The sequence below is a fragment of the Moschus berezovskii genome, chromosome 8 (genome assembly GCF_049115385.1).
Source record: "Moschus berezovskii isolate FMDL1 chromosome 8, NW_MosBer_1.0, whole genome shotgun sequence".
Classification (NCBI taxonomy): Eukaryota; Metazoa; Chordata; class Mammalia; order Artiodactyla; family Moschidae; genus Moschus; species Moschus berezovskii.
In genome coordinates this window covers 94768949-94789490 of record NC_142467.1, presented here as the reverse complement: position 1 = coordinate 94789490, position 20542 = coordinate 94768949, and the positions used below count along the sequence as shown (strand labels likewise).

Here is a 20542-nt window from a genome sequence, read left to right as displayed (position 1 = left end):
GACTTTTCCTGATAGCAGTTGTGTCCTCCAGGACAGGGAGCTGGGTCCCAGGGAGGGCCAGTCTTCTGGGGCTCCCTGATTGTCCTTGGGGCCCTCAGCCCTTGCAGGCAGCTGGGTAGACGGCGGAGGCCTGACCAGTCCTACACTCACCCTGCAGTCTCTGCTGCCGGCAGTTCTCCTAGAGCCAGCACTGCCTGCGGCCCTCCGACCTCCTCCCTGGGCGGGTGCCCCACAGACAGGACTGGACCAGCCTCTGCTTCTCTTTTTGAACTGGGAAATATTTGCCCTGGTTGTCCAGGCCCAGTCACTGAAGCCCAGACTGCAGGCCTTGGCCGCCCCAGGTCCCTCCGGCTTTGTTGCTCTGCCCCAGCAGGCCCGCTCTTCATCTTTTGTTTTGTGCTTGTAGAGGAAAAGAGCAGTGGGTTCCGGTTGAAGCCGCCAACACTGATCCACGGCCAGGCCCCCAGTGCAGGTGAGTGTCTGCTGTCGAGGAGGAGTGCAGGGCAGCAGCCTCCTGAGTGCCGGTGCACCCTGGGCTCCCTCTCCTGACACGTGAGCCCCAGGAGTGCCCTCAGATCAGGAGGTGCTCCGTCCAATGAGCCCGCTGCCCGGAGGAGGTGGAGGCGGGGAAGGATAGGCTCAGCTCGGTGTGGGGTGTTCAGGCTCTGTGCCCGGCAGTCCTCAGTCATCGGACTATCTCCCCAGAGCATTCTGGCCACAGCGTTAACCTAGAATAGAAGAGTGGCCATGAGTGAGCGGGGCCCAGGCTGGTGCCATCCACATCCAGTGGGGAGCCCATGCAGAGCCGGGGATGTTCTCGTGGTCCTTGCCCCATGTTTGGCAGAGGGATCTTCTCAACATGGCATTTTGAGAAGCACATGTAAGGGGTACCTTTACATGACCCATTGTGGAGTCCTAAACTCTGAGAGGTCAACCATGGCCTCATTGCTTTCCCCTCACTGTCTGCCCTTGAGCCGCAAGACCAGCTGTCCTTTGGCTCCCCTGTAGTGTTACAACACTCCTTGTATTAATCTATAGGCAAGATCTGTTTCACGGAGTGTTTTATTGAACCACATATAAACATAACTAGCTGGAATGTGTGTGTCTAACTGTAAAGAAAATAGCTTGGGTTTTCTTTCTTTACTGTACTTCCTGTAAAGCCCAGCCTAGCAGGGATGTCACATGGGGCACTTCTATAAGTGCCTGAGCGTGGGGGCGGGGGGCACTTCTGCCCATGGGGTCAGAGGGACCAGGGCAAGTCAGCCTGTGTCACCAGGTCTGCCGAGCCAAAAGCCCAAGGAGCAGCAGCGCAGCGTGCTTCGCCCGGCGGTATTACAGGCCCCGCAGCCAAAGGCGCTCTCACAGACAGGTGAGTCACAGCCTGGACCCAGGCTCACACAGGAGGGCACAATCACAGGTGGTTTTTGTCCTGTCTGCTAAGTTCAGGGGAAACAAGACTTCAGTCCCTGATGAGCCCAGCAGACATGTAGTTCCACTGTCCCTTGCTGCGGTGCCACGGCTCCTAAGAGCCGGGTCTCACCTCAGGCACGCAGCTCAGCCCTGTGTATCTCCAAGACTGGAGGAGTGACCTGATTAAAGGTAGTCTCACCTCACTCCCCAACCTCGAGATGTTAACTCCTAAAGCGTATTTCCATTATATCCACATACCAGGTGTGGTTTGCAGTTGATCTTTAATTTTTTAATCATGATAGGCTTTTCTTCTTAATCTTTCCCTGCAATTTAAGAACTCATCAGGAGCAATGCCACAACCCACCTGGGAGAAGCAGTTGTTATTTATGAAGAGTTTTAATTACATGGAAAATTGTTTGGTCTAACGCTGAACAAAGCCAGATTTGAAGTTGTGCAAGTCACATAGTTGCAACTACTTAAAAGGGAAAAGTGAAATGTTAGTCACTCAGTTGTGTCTGACTCTTGCAACCCCATGGACTATAGCCCACCAGGCTCCTCTGTCCATGAGATTCTCTAGCCAAGAATACTAGAGTGGGTTGCCATGCCCACTTCCAGGAGGTCTTCCCAACCCAGGGATCAAACCCACGTGTCCTGCATTGCAATTAGATTCTTTCCCATCTGAGCCACCAGGGAGAGGAGTGCATAGTAAAAAAACTTTATTAGTAAAACTAGTTTTATAAAATTTATAATTATTTCTCAAATACATTTTCTTTTTTCCTCCTTAGTAGTAGGTCTAAATAAACTGAAAATTCACAGGGTTCTTTGTGGAATTAACAATAATAGCTTCTCGGTTTTGTGAGGGTTTCGTTTGGTATTTGGGTTTTTCTAACCTAAGAATTTGTGATTTTCAGTATTGATTCCGTATCATTTTTCTTTAAGCATGTTATCTTTTCAGTTTTCTCACTGCACTGCGTAGCATGTGGGATCTGAGTTCCCCAACTGGGAATCATACCCGGGCCCCCTACAATGGAAGCACAGGGTCCTAACCACTGGACCCCCAAGGAAGTCCCAGATCCTCTCCTTTAAAAAAAAGACCCTCTGTAGAAGAAAATGGCAACCCACTCCAGTATTCTTGCCTGGAAAATTCCATGGACAAAGGAGACTTACGGGCTATAGTCCATAGAGTTGCAAAGAGTCAGACGCGACTGAGCGCGCATATACTCACCCAGAGTTTACCCTTGTTTGCCCTTCTTTAGTCTCACTACCTTTATTGGTTCTCCACCCCCCTCAGCTTTCCCCACACTATGAAGAAAGAATAATAGAAAAAATAGAATGCTAGAAAAAAACAAACTGTTTTGTTGCATTGTGATTTTTAAATCAGCTTAAGTTTGATGTACAGCTTTCTTATCTTCTAACTTGCATGTAAAATAAAGGTTATGGCCATTGACAAAAAAAAATAAAAAAAAGACCCTCTACTGTTGGGCCCCAGCAGTAGGAAGGAGCTGTAGAGATGGTCCAATCTCTGAAACGCCCTCCATCCTTTTTCCCCACAGTCCCGAGCAGTGGCACCAACGGGGTCAGCATCCCAGCAGACTGCACAGGGGCAGCAACATCAGCCTTGCCTGACAACCCATCCCGGAGAAGTCCATCTGATGAGACGCCAGCACTTGAGGTCTGTCCACAACAGCCAGGGAGCATGCCACATGTGAGACCTCTCGGGGCATAGCTGAGCACGTGGGCTGTGGGCCACTTTGGGCCGTGTCCAAGCTGGCCTGCACTCAGGCCGCCTGATTTGCCCGGAGGGATCCGTGGGTAACCACAACTGACTGGCCGAGTCACCAGGCTGCCAGGACCCCATGCTTGGTTCCAGGAGAAATGGGCCATGATCAGGGCTGTGCCATTGAGTGGGCCTGTGGCTCTCCACAGAGAGCTGTCTCCTCGCCCTATTACACAGCCAAGCAGCTCCTAGGGATTCATACACGCGCTCTGCTTCTGGTGGCAGAAGTGTGCCTGGGAGTTGGTTCAGAAATTGTTCTTTAGAAAAGAAGACAAGTTGTGGGATTTTTAGGCCAGATGTGTTTTCCAGTAGCATTGCACAGCAGCTGGAAAATACAGAACATTTAACAAAGAGCCTGCATTTGTGGTTGGCAAGTCGGACCTGAAACCCGAGCTGCAGTCACACATAACCCGAGGGTCCATATGAAGAGATCGCTTGCACCCGTGTATTTATTTCCACTTCATCCATTTGGGCAGATACAATGCTGCCTCGGCTTCTCCACCTCCCCGCCCACACCCCCCACCCCCACCGGATGTTGAGGCTCAAATGGGGAAAATGAACATGTGCAATTCAATCTTCATACGTCCCTGAGCCCCCTACCCTCCAACCACAGTCAGCAGAATTGGAAGAGGAATCATTCCCACAGCCTACAGCTTCTCGGAAACTGGTAGCCAGGGTCTCCAGGGCAGTGAGCTTGAGGAAGACACAGAAATGACCCCAGCCCACCCATCCTACCCCCCACCATCCTTCACCAGCATCCCCAGTGACAAGGGCACTGCCCAGAGCTTGCCCCATCCTAGGGGGTCTCACCAGCACCCCCCATCCAAGGACCTGCACCACAGGATTCATGCTGAGCAGATACAAGGGCATGAGACAGCTCATCTCGCTTCCTAGGGCTAGGGTGTTCCTGCTTCTGAGCTATTCTGTTTGCTTGTTTTAACCAGGAGAAGTCACAGAGAAATGAGTCTAGCAATGCTTCTGAGGAGGAGAACTGTGAGAAGAAAGAGCAAGGGTCCCAGCAGGCATTCGTGTTTGGGCAGAACTTGAGGGACAGAGTGAAGGTAGGTGGTCAGAGAGCCGGGTGAGCTAGGGACTGCCTGTGCCTCCCCCAGCTTCATTTTCCCAGAGATGAGGAGTGGGGCCGTGTCCAGGGTGGTACCGTGCTGCGCTGCTGGCTGCACCCCACCCCAACCCTTATTGTGGAGCTTGACAGGGCTCCCAGCGGCCAGCCCCCTCATGTTCCAGGAACAAGGTCAGGTAGGTGACTGAGCCCTGACAGCTGCTGTTTTTACAGCAAAGGAACGAGCAGATGTTAGTATCTGACGCTTTCAACATCTCTAGAAACACTTATTCTTACTGAAGAGTTTCTCAGGCTGGATCCTTCTTACTTCCGGGAGGTGTGTCCTGAGAACTGAGGGTGTTCCCTAGCCCAGCCCTCTGGATGCCTTTCCCTGCCAGTGGTGACCACGGGAAGCATTCCCACTAATGCTGACGTCCCCTGGGGGCTGCATCACCCCCAGTGAAAGCTGCCATTTGTTTTCAAGTAGGACAGCTGGCATGACGCTATGTTCTCTCCCCAGAAGGCAGCAGGCTCTGCCCCTCCTGGCTTCCCCCAGCTGTGTTGGTCTGCTCTGGGGGCTTTGAGTCAGGGTTAGGGAGCTTGTGGCCCTGGCAGGGGCTCCCAGTTGGGGACCCCACTCTCTGGCCCTCTGGGAGACCTGTCCCAGCCCTGGGTGCAGAAGGGCTTCACCATGCGCATCAGTTCATCTGGCAGAAGCTCGTGGAGGCTGGGTCTGGGGACACCAGTCATTGTCACAACTGGAGGGTAGATGCCACTGAAGCTAAGTAGGTGGAGGCCAGAGATGCTGACCAACACACTGCAGTGCCCAGGATGCCCCCCTCCCCACTCAGGGAACCTCCCATCTAGGTGCGGGGTCAGTGATGTGGAGGGTGGGGAGCCCTGAAATGAGACCAGAGTCTGGGGTGCAGGGAAGGTGTCCAGCCGCACTAGCTGCTTCTTCCTTTGGTGCCCACTATCCAGCAGAAGCTTGGATGCCGCCAGAGACACAGAAGTAGGAGTTGATGTTGCACAGCTTTAGGCAAAATAACAGAGTCCCTTGGCATCCGCTCCCTTCCCGGAGCAGGAAGCAGGAAAAGAGACACCTGGGCCTTCAGGTCGAGTCTTCCATGCTGCCTTGAGATTGGGGTGGGGCAGCGTCTCATGGAGGCCCTGGGGTCTCAGGGCCACATCCCAGCTTCTGCTTGGAGAGTGACTTGAAGGTGTAGTTTCTTAACCCCTCTGAGCCTCTGCTTCCTCTCTCAGAACATGGTCGCCAACACCCACCTCTCAGTGTTCCTAGGAGAATTGCATTGGAGAATGTGTTTAACCAGGGCAGCATGACAGTTGGCATAAAAGAAGACTCGAGAAATGATGCTTCTGCTTATGATGAGCCCTTTAAAATATGAAATTTGTACATGATCTGTGATCTCTTGGTGCAGAAACATTGGTGGAAAATGCCAACAGGTTGCCAGCCTGAGTGTGTTTTCTTATAAAAGGAGAAAAGGGTCCCTAGCGCCTCATGGACTGTTTTTACGTCTTAACTGTAAGCCCCAGAATGCATCCATGTAGATGGAGCTATGTGTTGGCACAGGGCCTGTGCAGATGGGCTGAGCTGCTGAGACCCTGAACATGCCATCCCCTGAGCAGTGTTTCCTCTCATTTTGCAGTTGATCAATGAGAACACTGAAGTGGCAGACATGGAGAACGCTGGACACCCCAGTTCAGAGACGCCAGCTGCGACCAACTACTTCCTTCAGTACATCAGCTCCAGGTGTGCGCCTTGGGCTGGTGCCTAACCTTGCTCGGGGAAGCCTCTGCCTCGGGGGGTGCCCCATGGTCACCCACTGTCCCTGGACCAGCCCAGTTCTTCCTCAGGAGGGTGGGGGGCCCAGGCAGCCAGACTCCAGTCACCTCCAGCCCTCCTTCCCTACTTGGTAGAGGTTTGGAGGGTCCAGGATGGCGTGGGGGGTGGGGGGCTGCAGTGGACAGCTGAGGTAGGACCACAGTCCCGTGGGGTTGTCCAGCCCATCCTGGTAGTGACCTCCATCACACAGTGCTGGATCCGGGCTCGCTGTTGGCGCTGCTGGCGGGGGCATTCGCCCACAGCCTGGCTGCTGGGGTGTCTGGGGAGGAAGGCACACCCTGCCTGGGAGTCGGGCTAGCAGGGCGGGCACCGTGCAGACGCCAGCCTTTGGGAGGCCTGGCAGGAAGAGTGACCTGCTGCTCAACAGCCTGGCCCCCAGTTAGTGGAGCACATCAGTTATTTTAAGGCATGTTTTATGCACCTCAGTGTTTCCCACATTGGGAGGTGCGAGCAGCCTATGATGTCTTAACATGGATGAAGTGTGATGGCCATGGCAGCAGCTGTTTGCCAAGCGCTCCCTGAGGGCCATCCTTTGTCACCCACCCACAACCTGGTTGGAGGTGTCACCTCCTTGGTGTGGGGCAGGGGAGGGGCCCAGAGTGCTGCAGCACGTCTCGGGGGCATGTTTTCGGGGAGTGGGCGGGTGGCCCCTGCACTCAGCCTCCCTTGGTGGTGCCCTCTTCCAGGGGCCTGGGGGGATGGGCATCTGGTGTGTCACACAGTGGCTGAGCAGTTGGTGCCAGGCAGCTGCAGCCAAGGATTCCTGTTTGCCTTCCGGTGGGGCCCAACTCAGAGTCTGTGGGGGCCTGTGCCTGGCGAGGCAGACCGGCCGCTTTGCGGGGCCTCGGCTGCTTTCTGCTCCAGCTGTGCACGTGTGTGCGGGCGTGCACACCGCTGGCCCTGTGCCCCTGCCGCCCCACACTCAGAGTGCGTCTCCTCTGCAGTTTAGAGAATGCAACCAACAGTGCCGACGCCGCCAGCAGCAAATTTGTGTTTGGCCAGAACATGAGTGAGCGTGTGCTGGTGAGTGACCCCATGGGGACGATCCTTGGGGCCCAGAGACTTTCAGAGCCACCCGCGGGGCACAGGGGCACATGGGGTGTGGCTGCTGTGTCGTGTCCTGTGACATTATAGAGTGCTTTCTTTTCCCCGAGTAAGAGAAAGAAGACCCAACTCAGACTCAGCCTAAACAATGTTCAGGGGCAGGAGGGACAGACCTGACGGCCCAGGGAGGCTCTGCGGGAGCCTGGGTTGCGCTTTCTGTCTTTGCTCATCTCGGGCAGGGTGGGGACAGCTGTCGGCCAGCACCCTCAGCTGTGTGCTGCTGGGACCACCACAAGCCACCTCTGACCCCAGGGGAGGGTGGCCCCACCCCAACCGTGAGGCCACAGCATGGAGTGGGTGGTAGGGGGGACAGCCTTGGACAGGCCCCCACAATGTCCCCTGCACCCATAACACATACCTCGGGTCATCTTCTGGCCCAGGATCGGCTTCTAGAATTGTCATCCGCTTCCTTATTTTTTTCCTTTTATTCCCCCAACCATACATTCCCACCCCTGTTTTGTCCATTTGTGAGTGTGGCTCAGGTGCTTTCGGGGGCTCGCCTGACTCCTGGCACCTTGGTCTCTGTGTTTATTATGCTGAGGAACTCCCTGCTTCTTTTTTGAGTATCAGTACTCTCCTTTTTCGATTACAATTAAGTAGTCAAAGAATTGCCTCACAGACCAAGGTGACCAGGTGGGCTGTGGTCAATTGGTAGCCCCCGCCTCTGGGTGATGCCACAGAGGCTCCAGAGGCAGTTCTCGTACAACGTCCAGGGCAGGCCTGTGTCTAGGGTATTGTCCAAGGATGCTCGGCGAGCGCTGAGTGGAGAGGGGCTGAGGCTGGGCTGGTCCCCAGGCTCCAAGAGGGAAGCTGGCCAAGAGAAACCCTCTTCCCAGAAGAGAACGTGCCGAGAGCCACCTCCCAGCAGAGCGGCTTCCTGTCCACAGCGGTCAGCCCACTGGGACGACCTCCCTACATACCCACCTTCTTCTTTATACCTTCTCTCCCCGCAGAGCCCGCCCAAGTTAAATGAACTCAGCTCAGATGCCAACAGAGAAAACACAGCAGCAGAGTCTGGATCCGAGTCCTCGTCCCAGGAGGCCACCCCTGAGAAAGGTAGGCCTTGGCTCTGTCCCAGGAGGGTGGCCGGGGACACTGTGAACCCCAGCTATGGGTGCTGGCATCCAGTTAGCAGAAGGGGGCTTGGCCAGCTCAGGACAGCCAGGCCCAGACACTGCCTGGTGACCCAGAATGGGGTGAGGTGTCTGTCCCCAACCGAGGCAGCTGAACGGGTGCTCTTCAGCACCCTCAGAGGTCTCGCTGTCTTCTGTTCTCCCCGGAGCCAGGAGAGTGGGAACTGGAGCTGTGCTGGCCACTCCTGGCACAGTCACAGGGTGCGTTAGTGGATCCCCTGTGGGCCAAGGTGCGGCTCCCAGGGGCACTGGCCCCTTTGGGGTGTCCCATGAGGTACACCGTCCCCCCAACCAAGTCAATAGTCAATGTCGTTTAGCTAATCACATTGCAGAGTCCCTGGCTGAGTCGGCAGCCGCCTACACCAAGGCGACAGCGCGGAAGTGCCTGCTAGAGAAGGTGGAGGTCATCACCGGGGAGGAGGCCGAGAGCAACGTGCTGCAGGTGAGTGCCTGCCTGCTTGTGGTGCCGGGTGCTAGAGCCACACGGTCTGTCTCAAGACAAATTACAGACCTGAAGCGGACATTGCTTCCTGCCGCCCGCTTAGCAGCTGACTGTCCTGTCCCGGTGTGCTGTGTCCTCCTCTTAGCCAGACTTCACGGCCCTCCTGCCACATCCCCATGGTCCTCCCCTCCTGGGGCGGCAGGTCCAGGGCGGTAGGGCTCCATCTGCCCTTCGTCCTTCCACACGTACCTGAGTGTGTGTCTATAAACCACCCACATGTGGCGTTGGCGGAGCTTTCCATGGTACTGCTTATCCCTACTCACAGATTCATTCTACTATCAAGAGATGTTGACTTATAAAGATCCACAGACTTCTCTTTGTAAAGGATCACTTATGGTTTCTGTTGCACTTTTTAAAACATAAAACAGCTTTATTGAGATACTGTGCACATACTATGAAATTCACCTCTTTTAAAATGTACAGTTCAGTGGTTTTAGCACATTCAGAAAGTTGTACAAATGTCCTCACTACTTTAGAACATGTTTGCCCCCAAAAAAGAAGCCTTATGCCCACTGCCCTTCAGCAGTGAGTTCCCTGTCCCCTCTCCCCCAGCCCCTGGTAACCACGAATCCTCTCTCTCTCTGTGGATGTGCCTGTTCTAGGCGTTTCATGTCAACAGACTCATACTATGTTGTCTCTGGGGTCTGGTCTCTCTCACTGAGCAGCATGTTCTCAGGGTTCGTCCCTGTTGGAACATGTGTCCGAGCCTCATTCTTCATGACTGGGTAACTGTCCACTGTGCCAGTGGACCACATTTGCTCGTCCTGTCTCCTGTTGGTGGACACTGGCTTTGTTCCCACTTTGGGGGATTAAGAACGACACCCCATGAACACTCCATGCAGGGTTCTCAGCACACCCGCTTCACTTCTCTCGGGTAGATACTTAGAAGTGGGACTTCTGGGCCGTGTGATAACTCCACGCTTAACACTTTAAAGGACGGTTTTCCACAGCGGCTGCACAGTTTCCATTCCCGTCAGCAGGGTGTGAGGGTTCTGCTTTCTCCACATCCTCCAACACCTGTTTCCGTCTGTCCTTTGCTTATAACCATCTTGGTGAGTGTGAAGTGGTATCACATCGTGGGGTTTTTTTTTATCTTTTTATTTACTTGGCTGTGTCAGGTCTTAGCTGCCCCACAGCATGTAGGATCTTAGTTCCCCAACCAGGGGTGAACCTGTGTCCCCTGCACTGGAAGACAAATTCTTAACCACAGGACCACCAGAGAAGTCCCCCACATTGTGGTTTTGATTTACATTTCCATAGTGATTTTTTTTTATACTCTTCTGAAGATGTAAAATCCATTCTAGCTTGAAAGCAGGACAGAAAAGTGGCCAAGGGCCAGATGTGTCCCCTGAGCCATAGTTTGTTGAACCTGGTGGTTCATGTGCGTTTGCCTTGTGTTGCAGATCCAATGTAAGCTCTTTGTCTTTGACAAGACCTCGCAGTCGTGGGTGGAAAGAGGCCGGGGGCTGCTCAGACTCAACGACATGGCGTCAACTGACGACGGGACGTTGCAGTCCCGACTAGGTGAGCTGTGACTGGGTTCCCGTGGAGGGCCTGGGGGATGCAGGGTCCCCGACGTGTGTCCATGGCCAGCCCTCAACCTGTGGGACCCATCCCACCCAGCCCAGAGGCTCCCACCGCCAGTCCTTCTCTGATTCTCTTTCTGACTGTGAAAACAGATAAAAGGATTCAGTAGTTTTTGAACTCATTTTTCAATAATAAAAGTGCCAGTTGTTTTATGGTAGGAAAACAAAGAAATCAAACATCAGCTAAAATCTCTTTATAAAAAAGGGAAATCCCTGCTGAGAGCATTTTGGTAGGTCCATTCCTATTCTGTGGCCCTTTTTTAAGGAAGTGGGGCGATTCTGTCTTACTCTGTTCATTCTCTTTAGTGGACATGTTCCTGTGTTGTTCCATTTGCCTTAAAACGTGACTTAAAAGTTCTTGAAAAACTTCCACATTAATATTCCACCGACTGAATATATTTAGCCATTTCCCTTTTGATGCACGTTTGGGTTCCTAATTATTCTTGACTCATAAATAATGTTTCTGGTAGCATTTTTTACATGAATTTTCTTACTGGAAGTATGATTGTTACAAAAAGTATGTGTGTGAGTATGTTTGCCTATGTGTATTCATCTGTTTTTTTTTTTTGTAAGTTATCCTCCCAAATTAAACATTGTCATCCAGCTTTTACAGAAATGTCGATCCCTGGCCCAGGTGTAGCTCGCACTGTGTCCTTTCAATGGTGTTTTTCTGTGCTTGGGCTCAGAATTGGAACAGAAATGGAAATGGCCCTCTTGTTCGGGCACAGGTCTTTGCACCCCTGCCCGTAGACATCCCTTTGTTTCTTTTTCAATTTTCCTAATGGAAACGTGCAAGCAGAGGGCAGAGAGTGCATAGGATTTCTAGACCCCAGCTCATGGCTTTTCCTCTGGTCATCAGCCTATGACCAGCCTCCTTGCAGCCACGCCCTCCCCTCCTCATTGAGGTCCTTTCTGGCCATGCCCTCCTTTCACCCCACACAGCCTTTGACCTTTGGCACAGACCTTCCCTCAGAACTCACCTTGAGGGGTGGGGTGGGGGCACCTGGGTTGGGGTGACCACATCTAACCTGCTCCAGGTTTTCAAGGTTGGGGCATAGACAGGGCGGGGGTGGGTAGGCCGGGACAGGTCGAGCAGGACGACGTTGGCCTTCGGCTGGCTGTGGGTGGAACTCAGGTCTCACCTGCATTTCCGGAGGGAAGGGTCTGCCCCAGATCTCTCACCGCCTGCTATCCTCGGCCATCTCCTCAGGGCAGCTCTGAGCAGCAGTCAGCCCCAGCATTTCCTCCTAGTGTTCAGCTCCTCCTCACTTGGCAGGAGCTGGACCTTGGCCTGTGGGTGGCGACAGTCAGGGGGTGTCAGCTTCATGTGGCATGTCCCCAGTGTGCAGCCCACCCCGTGCAGCATGCCCCCTGCTGCCCCCTAATTAGCCCCTTTCCTGGGAAGCCCCGTCCAGGCACCACCTCCACCCACTCATGCACCTCAGTGGTGGGGGTGCCCGGGCTGCTGCTAGGCAGACGGGCGGGTGGGAGGCTGTCATGGGATTTCTCCCTGGGATGTTGACTTTCCTGCAGGTGTGTCTGTTTTCCTGGGGTTGGGGGCGGGTGTGGGCAGGACTAACGTTCTCACTGGTTGCAGTGATGCGGACCCAGGGCAGCCTGCGACTGATCCTCAACACCAAGCTGTGGGCCCAGATGCAGATGGACAAGGCCAGTGAGAAGAGCATCCGCATCACGGCCATGGACACTGAGGACCAGGGCGTGAAGGTCTTCCTGATCTCGGTGAGCAGCCCTGGGCACAGGCCAGGCGGCTGCTGGACACAAGCCGGCAGCTCCACATCCAGTACTGGGCGCCCTGCACAGGGGCTTGGCCAGGGAGAGCAGGGAGGCCTCCAGGGTCGGAAGGGCTGGCCTGGTCGCGAGCTCTGTGACCCCTTGGGAGGACAAGCCCTGCACCCACAGGAGCTTCTGTTTGCTGCCCGCGGGGTTTGTTGAGGAGGGAGGTCAGGCTCCCCACTCTTGAGTCCTGGCCTGGGGGCTTCGTTGACTGAGGAGGGGTCTCCCTGAGAGGCCTAGTCACCTGGCCCTCCCCTCTGCCCCCAGGCCAGCTCCAAGGACACAGGCCAGCTGTATGCAGCCCTGCACCACCGCATCCTGGCCCTGCGTAGCCGCGTGGAGCAGGAGCAGGAGGCCAAGGCACTGGCCCCCGAGCCTGGGACCGCCCCATCCAACGAGGACGACAGTGATGACGACGATGTGCTGACCCCATCTGGGGCCCCTGCAGGCGGTGAGTCGGGTGTCCCAGGGCGGCCCGGGTAGGGACTGCGTCCCAGGCAGGGACCTGACAGCAAGGCCACCGCTTCCCACAGGTGCTGGTGATGAAGGCGATGGGCAGACGGCCGGGAGCACATAGCGCCAGGAGCCAGCTGCCGCGAGCCTGCTGCTTTGTCCGTCTGTCTGCCTGCCTGCCCCTCCCCCGGCAGCATCGAGGCACGGGGCTCGGGAACCACACTCCCCGCTGGGTTGGCCACAGTCTGGATCCGGACGTCCCGTTCAGAAGCAGACTCGGGAACTGCCTGAATGTGGTTTGGGACACGAACCTCATCATATTGATGAGTAAAACGAAAAAGAACATTTCTTCCCTCCCCACCTTGAATTGAAATGGCACATTAAGACTTGTCACGGCTTCTCACTGGGACTGGGACACCTCGTTTCTTCACCCTGCCCTCCCTGTGTCGCCGGCTTCCCCCCCCCTGCCGCCCAGGCTGCCGGGCATCTCTCAGTGCAACACTGGGCCTGCCAGACCGTCTGTTACCACCGTCTTTACCTCCCACCCCCACGTTCTGACTTGGGGGTTTTATTTTTAGATCTTTTCTCCCCCCAAGGCTTTCTGTTGGTTTCCTAGGTCGGGCAAGGCACTTCTGTGTGTTGAGCAGGCGTGGCTGCGTTGTGGGCTGCACCCTGGTTCCCCCTGCGACCCCAGCCCCCATGCTGGGGGCGCTCAGGACTGCTCTAGAGCCAGCCCCATGGGTTCCCCACCTGGGATTCCTCCAGGCCGAGTCGTGGGGTGCGGACAGGTTGGGCCCTGGGCCTGGAGAGCTTATCTAGAAAAGGGTCACTGGGTGTGGGGGGGGCACCCCATCCTCCTGTCTGTGCCCGTGACATGGGCCACCCATCCTCGGGTACCCAGGTGCAAGCCTGCTTCCTGCTCTTGGCCGCTCTCCCTCACCAGGCCCTGGAAGTCTCTGCCCCCAGGACTGTCAAGGGCTGGGGTCTCTGAGAGGGGAACCCTGGTGGGGCCATTGCGGAGGGGGCAGCAAGCAGAGCGGTTTCAGGCAGCAGGCAAAACCCATGCTCGCAGCACACACCGGAGCGCGCCCTCTTCTTGCCCCACCCTGGAGCGCGGCCAGGAATAGCCGGGCGCTGCCTCCCCCCACGTCGGGGCTTGCAGAGGAGGTCTCTGTGCACAGGGCTCCAGGGGTTCACAGGAACCCCCCCCCAGCCCGCCCTGATAGGGTGAGGAGGGGGCCGTCTGAGCCATGCCACCCGCGCCCCGGGGTGGCCCTGCAGCCCGCACCTGAGCCACAGGACATCACCAAAGGCCCCCCAGCAGATCCAGTCACACTTCTCTGCTTTAAGCCTTAGTCAACTAGTGACAAGTAAAACCAGATAATGCCCACGTGTTTTGAAACATTTATGTAAGATTGTCATATGAAATGTATTTGGGAACTACATTAAAACTTTTAACTAAAATGCTGGCCTCCTGCATGCCCCAGGGGCCTCAGGAAGCCGGACAACCTGACCAGGAAGCAGCCTGCCCACAGGGTGGTGGCCTCTGCCCCACAGTGCACACCTGAGCAGGTGACCCAGAATGGCTGCCTTCCGAGACTCGCAGTGGCCGGCTTCACACAAGAGCTGTCCGCTTCCCCTCCAGGTGCGGCCTGGCTTCCTAGGGACCCATGGCAGGGGAGGGGTGCTGGCAGGCAGGGTTCACTGAGCAGGGATGGGAGGAGGCTTGGGATCAGCACGATGTGGGCAAGGGGCCTTTCCCCCTGGTCTCCTGAGCCAGTGACCCGTCAGGGGAACCGGTGGCCAAGCAGCAGTACACCCAGAGACCTGGTCCAGCCGGTTCTGTGGCCTCAGTCCCGCCACACTTCTCCCCACCCCCACCCCAGGGCTGCTCAGCTCCAAGCCCAGATGAGAGGGGCCCTGGCTCCAGGATGCCAGTTGCATGGGGGTGCGTGGCTCACAGCCGCCAGGCGCTGGTCATCATGGCCACAAACTCCTCATCCGTATCCACGGAGGCGCTCACACCACTGTAGTAGTCCTGGAACTCAGCCAGCGTGACCTGGGGGCAGACAGGCGGTCAGGGGGGGTCCGGAGGTATGGGCGAGGGACCGGGGTATGCATGCACCCACCTGCCCATCCTTCTCAGAGGAGTCGAAGTTGTCCAGGAAGTGGCGGAGCACCTGCTCTTCGGTCCACTCCCCGCTCTGCACCTTTGGGTGAGTGCGGCCACTGTATATCCCCCGGAGGTCGTCCACGGTCACTACACCATCACCACTGCGGTCCAGCTTGGCAAACGCAGCTGCGATGACCGCCTCCCGGGCCTGGGACATGGGGGGCTGGGGAGGATGTGGTGGTGACTGGGGGGTGCAAAGCGCAGAGGCTCCTCTTGGTCTCCACACTGACACAGATGAGCCCGGAAGAGTGTGGCACCCCAATAGCAGGAAGGGACACTGCTGCACCCCCAACTCACCCGCAGCGCTCGAAGGAACTCCTCCAGGTCCAGTGTCCCGCTGCCGTCACGGTCCCAGCGCCTGCACACGCCCTCCATCTCAGCTGCATCCAGCACCAGCCCCAGCTCAGCCAGGCCCCGCTGGAGCTCCCCCACGTCCAGGGAGCGGCTCCCATCGCGGTCCAGGCGGCGAAAAAATCTGGGGGGCAGGCAGGGGCCTGAGGTTTGAAAAGATCTGTGGGACTGGGAGTCAGGGAGATGTGAGAGGAAAGCTCACCTGGCCACACCCTGGATGCCTGAGGCCCCTCGGGACAGGCACTGGGCTCGGAGCTTCTCCATGGTGCTGTCCACAGCATCCATGCTGGCTCCGGGCTCTCTAGGTGGCTGGATGGGCTAGAGATCTGGGTGGGGCTCCTGCTCTGCCACCAGGCTGCGGACTGGCTGCCTTGATCTGTCCTGGAGTCCGGGTGGCTGCTCTGCCTGCCTCCTGCCTGTTCTGCCCAGCACTGGCAGTGCGTCCTGCTGGGCAGGGCTGTTGCTAGGGGACAGGGCCCTGGAGACCGGGAGGGGCCCCTGCTGTAACTCTCTCTGTGCCAGGGCCTTGTGGCCACAAGCACAGCCCTGCGGGGGCATATGAAAAGCCGAGGAGGACAGGCAAGCACTGTTGCTCTCACCACTGCCCAACCACTGTCCTGCCTGCTCTCTCCCAGCCCTGGGAGAGAGCCAGACCCAGGTTAGGAGGAGGGTGGAGGGGTGGGGGAGGGGCGCTTTGTAACCACGAGGAGGAAGGGTGGGTCACAGCCCTGCAGGGACCAGGGTCCCAGATGAGGGGAGGCCAGGCCCAATTCTTATGTGACCCCTCCTCTCTCTGGGCTTCACCAGCCCCCAGCCCCTTTTCACAGGACTGTAGCTGAAGCTGCTAAGGAATTCAAGTTTAAAGACTCGAGATGGCCCAGGCCCACGGCCAACAGAAGCTGCTCAGACCAGTGCTGACTGAGCCGAGACACAACCAGTCCTGTAAACATCAATGCTGAGTTGGACGAAGCAATTCTCAGCAGTTAATTATGGCCAGTCGTGGTATTTTTGTCAACATAGGTCTTTGGGGGGTTGGTTTCCGGTTCTCATACATCACTTGGTGGGCTTGCTCATGACAAGCCACTTATCTGGCCAGAGGAGGACCCCTGGCCCCCTGACTTCCATAATCCAAGAGGAACCAAGACCACCGGCAGAGAAGGCCTGCCATCAGACTGGACATCTGGCCAACTGAGCCTCACATCAGCAGGCTAGGATCGAAGATGATAATGGACTTTCCAGGACTTAAAATGCAGGCCCCTGTTTGGGGAACCCCTGCCCACCCACAGAGACCCAGAGATCATCAGAGGCTTTTCAAAGCTTGGGAGTTGCACACAGCACAATGGTATTGTCAGAAGTTGCTGCTCCCAACCGAAGCCAAGCTGTGGATCACAAGCAACCTGTCACTGATTCATGCCACAGCGGATGCAACACCATTGATTGTTATGAGAAACTGCAGTGACATTCTGCTGCAGAAGTTCTCGTGACTCGCTGCAGTCCAACATTCTCTGCGTAGGCACAAAGAAATAGCTCCATTGTGTGCTTTCATGAGGATTATAAACGTCGGGGGTTTTTTTCTATAAAGAAATGTAAAATGTAATCACAATTATTGTAGCTCTGTTTGGGCATCTCCGCATCTTTGAGAGAATCAACAATAAAAAATTGGGGGGACTTCCCTGGTTGGTCCAGTGGTTAAGAATCTGCCTTCCAGTGCAGGGGACACAGGTTCAGTCCCTAGTTGGGGAACTAAGATCCCACATGCTATGGGGCAACTAAGCTGTGTCACCACAAAGAACCCATGTGCCACAATTAAGACCTGACATAGCCAAATAAATGGGGTTTTTTTGTTTTAATTAACTTAAAAATTGGAAGTGGCGAGGGCCCTCCAGACCCAGAGGCCCTTTCACTTTAACTCTCTGAGCCTCACTTTGCATAGCTATAAAATAGGGCAATGCCTGTGTGCATAGGTGGCTTAAGAAACAGTGTTGTATATGTGGAGTGCTTGGCACAAGCTCCCACCCAGTGGGACCCCACCCTGGACTCAGGAGCAGCACAGCAGGCACCTCTCCAGCCCCCACAGTAGGAAGAAAGGAGGAGGGACCAATGGTGCCATGAAATCGTTTGGTTTATTCTTGAGCGTAGACAGGCCCTAGCCTGCCTTCCCCTTGTACAAACAGCAACCCCCTTATTCGTCCAGAGGAGAAAACTGGGCCATTGTTACCACACTGACGGGTCACTGTGCGACACCAAGAGGCACCCTCAGCAGGGTGGAGGACAGAGGCTGAGCTTTCCAGGGTGAAAGGGGCTGTGCCCCGCAGTGGTTCCAGGGGTGGGGATTCCCTGAGTCAGGAGGCAGGAAACGGCTGCCACAGTCCCAGGTCAGGCACTTGGGCTGGGCAGAGAAAGGCACAGGGCTCCCTGTTCTGATAAAAAAGCAAAGTGCCTCAAACATCTCGGGCCAACAAGGGCAGCATACAAATAAGGAGTGAAAAAATAGATTCTCTGGGGATTAGAAAAAGGAGCCAGCTGGTGCTATGAAAGGAAAGCTGCCAGGGGCCTCATCAGATGTGCTGGGTCCCAGGTTGTGCCAGACACTGGTGACAGAAAACAAAAACCTGCCCTCATGGAGCTTCCACTCCAATGGTAAAAATTTACATAAAGGAAGTAAAATGGGGCAATGGGAGGGGGTGGGATGGGGAAGAATGGCTTCTGATAAGGCAGTCATGGAAGCCCTCTCAGAGGAGGTGACGTTTGAGCAAAGACCTGAGTGAACAGGAGACAGTCATGTGGCATCTGGGGGAAGATTCTAGGCAGAGGAAACAGCCAGTGTAAAGCCCCCGAGACAGGATGCTATCAAGAGAAGGGTTCAGGATGCCTGAGTTGCCTGGGCAGTGAAGCCTGGTTGCCAGCATGTCAGCACATCCCACCTGCACACTCCTTCCCTGGGTTGAAAGGAGGATAGAATTAGGGGGGAAAATATCTAAGTATAACCAAAATGGCCTGAGGCTTGAGGTTCACAATTCTGGACTGAGAGAAGAATAAGGCTTTAGGATGAAGAGTGCTTCCAGAGGAACAAAAACCCGAGCAGGGGAGAAAAGAGGGAGAAACTCAAATCACGCGGCACTTGATGCCATCCACCTCCACCAGAAAAAGAGAGGTCTCTAACTCAGATGTTTCAGGGGCCAGACATCCGGCCTTGAGAGATGAGGGGGTGAATGGAAACTTGCCCTCACTAAAGAGGGTGTCCTGGACTCAGATCCAGGCAGGTACAGCCCAGCCTTAAGCCAGAAACCCAGATTTGTGTGTAAGCATGACCAGTTCTCCAACAAGAGTGACTGATTCAGTTTTGCTTTTTAAAAAAAAAAAAAGACTGGTTGAGTTCATCTGCATTTGGTCTGCAAGCCACCCATATGAAACCTATGTCTTTTTAACAGGTTCTGACGCTGAGGATTATGGCTCTTCCAAGGGGTCCTCTCTGGGAGATGTTAACCCTAAGGATACCCAGGCAGTAGAAGTCCCCACTGGAGTCCTCTTTCTCCATTCAGGAACCTGCTTTCTGGGACTCACACAGTGGTCCCAAACACTGCGGGCTCGAGCTGGTCCCTGTCCTCTTCCTCCCCAGTACTGTTGGCAAGGGGTGAGCTGGGCCCACCAGGGAGTGAGTCACTGGCCGGCAGGGGCCCCAGGCGCTCAGCCTCAGCCAGGGTAGCCAGCAGCCCAACCAGGGGCGGCCGGCGGCGGCAGAGATCCTGCAGCAGCTCAGCCCGGGGCTGCAACTGCCCGATGAGCTTGTCCCTCTGGCGCAAGGCAGCCTGCAGACTCTGAACAGCAGCCTCGGAGGTCAGCAGCTGCTCCCGGAGGGCGGCAATCTCACTGGCAGGAAGGCAAGACGGAACCGTTATGGTACCTGGACACCAGAGGTTCTCATCCCCCTGCTTCCAACCTCCATCCCCAGATTCATAGATTGAATCCCTATGCCATGATAGTATTTGGGGAAGGGGGCCTTGAGAGGTAAGGAAAGTTTACATGATGTAATGAGGGGTTTCCTTTTAAGAAGAGATACCAAAGAGCTTGCTCTCTCTCTCTGTGTGTGCTTTGTGAGGACAGTGAGAAGATGACTGTTGGCAAGCCCGGAAGAGGGCCCTCACCAGAACTGAATCAGTGCCTTGCTTTTGAACGTCCTGGCCTCCAGAACTGTGAGGAATCATTGATGTTGTTTCAGACACCCAGTCTGTGGCATTCTGCAATGGCAACCTTGGCAGACTAACACACTCCCTCATTCACCCCCTAGCTCATCCTGCAGTTCCCTTGTCCCCTACATCTTTTCCTATTTGCTGTTCAGCTTAGATGGCTCCTCCTCCAAGAAGCCTTCCCTCTGGGCCCTCCTAGAGCCGTGTTGCCCTCCATCATACACAAGAATACTGTGAGCAGGTTGAATACTGGAGTGGGTTGCCATTTCCTTCTCCAGCCATCATACACACACATCCCAATCACCCTGTGTTGTAACTGCCTAACAGTGTGCTTGAGGGCTGGGCTGTACAGGTCTTACTGACGTCCCCTAATGACCAGTATAGGGCCTGGCACATGGTAGGTGCTCAGTAAAGATGAAGTAACCAGTCCAACCAGCTCTGAATTGTTTCCCACCGGGTCCTCAGCAACACTTTCTTCCCTGGGCGCTTGTCTCATCCCTTTGAATCCCCAGCTAGAAAGACTCTTCAAAACTGCTGATATAATCCCGTCCTCCCAAGAACCTGCCATGGCTCCAATACCTACATCAGGCTGCTGGTGGTCCCTGTACCACTCAGGACCAGCCAGTTTTGCCTAGTGGTAAAATGGACCCTGTTAAGTTAGATAGCCACACCCAAGTGACATCTCTCAACTTTATATAGTGATGATTCAAGTATTTTTGTGTTTGTTTTTCCAGTCCCACCCGTAGTCCAGCTCCACGTGAATGCCCACGTCTCCCCTGCCAGTATTGCTTTCCTATCTCGGATCTGCCTCCGCCCAACTCCTCCGAGAAGTCCACCTGCCGGGTCCCAAGATTCACCGGTCTTTGGCGCGTCCCAGCTCGTCTAACGCGGCGCTCAGTTGCCGGTCGTGGCGGGCCAGGCGCTCGGCCTGGGCACGCACGGTGCACTCGGCTGCTTCCAGCCGCGCCTCCAGCTCCGCCGCGCGCCGGTGAACGGCAGCCAGGTGTGCGTTAGCCTCGCGGATTTGCAGGGGCGGCGGCGCTGACATGGCCCCTGCAGAGGACCAGGCCCGGCCACGCCCATGGGCGGCCCGGAACCGGCCCTGGACACGCCCCCGGAGGCCACACCTCCGAGGGTCCGTTTAAGAC

The 20542-nt window shown here is 55.6% G+C and overlaps 3 protein-coding genes across 13 annotated transcripts in view; 1 reads left to right on the top strand and 2 right to left on the bottom strand.

Moving 5' to 3' along the window:
- RANBP3 (RAN binding protein 3) overlaps positions 1-12904 on the top strand; it is a 50285-nt gene extending 37381 nt beyond the window's left edge. For 2 of the 7 annotated variants that reach the window (XM_055429407.2, XM_055429410.2), the window contains 12 exons: positions 407-472; positions 1277-1369; positions 2964-3082; positions 4135-4248; positions 5915-6018; positions 7056-7134; positions 8169-8271; positions 8681-8790; positions 10254-10374; positions 12034-12176; positions 12498-12681; positions 12764-12904. In XM_055429407.2, the coding sequence (XP_055285382.1) occupies positions 407-472; positions 1277-1369; positions 2964-3082; positions 4135-4248; positions 5915-6018; positions 7056-7134; positions 8169-8271; positions 8681-8790; positions 10254-10374; positions 12034-12176; positions 12498-12681; positions 12764-12807 (1280 nt within the window). In that variant the 3' untranslated portion in view covers positions 12808-12904. Of the gene's footprint in view, positions 1-406; positions 473-1276; positions 1370-2963; positions 3083-4131; positions 4249-5914; positions 6019-7055; positions 7135-8168; positions 8272-8665; positions 8791-10253; positions 10375-12033; positions 12177-12497; positions 12682-12763 lie in introns of all 7 variants that reach the window. The other 5 variants (XM_055429406.2, XM_055429409.2, XM_055429404.2 and 2 more) reach the window with 3 other exon arrangements.
- Positions 12835-18411, bottom strand: CAPS (calcyphosine). 5 transcript variants are annotated; one of them, XM_055429413.2, is made up of 6 exons: positions 15410-18411; positions 15154-15331; positions 14813-15040; positions 14645-14742; positions 14248-14387; positions 12835-12970 (listed from the first exon to the last, which is right to left on the bottom strand). In XM_055429413.2, exons 1-6 carry the CDS (start codon positions 15490-15492, stop codon positions 12948-12950), a joined length of 750 nt encoding a protein of 249 aa, XP_055285388.2. In that variant the 5' UTR covers positions 15493-18411; the 3' UTR covers positions 12835-12947. The 5 variants fall into 5 exon arrangements, with proteins under 5 accessions (XP_055285388.2, XP_055285386.2, XP_055285387.2 ...); XM_055429411.2 differs by lacking the exon at positions 12835-12970 and having other exon boundaries at positions 14076-14387; XM_055429412.2 differs by lacking the exon at positions 12835-12970 and having other exon boundaries at positions 14076-14387; positions 14813-15019.
- Positions 18412-18562: 151 nt separating this feature from the next.
- On the bottom strand, positions 18563-20501 carry VMAC (vimentin type intermediate filament associated coiled-coil protein). The gene is made up of 2 exons (XM_055429416.2): positions 20252-20501; positions 18563-19077 (listed from the first exon to the last, which is right to left on the bottom strand). Exons 1-2 carry the CDS (start codon positions 20440-20442, stop codon positions 18768-18770), a joined length of 501 nt encoding a protein of 166 aa, XP_055285391.2. The 5' UTR covers positions 20443-20501; the 3' UTR covers positions 18563-18767.
- Between the last annotated feature and the right edge of the window lie 41 nt (positions 20502-20542).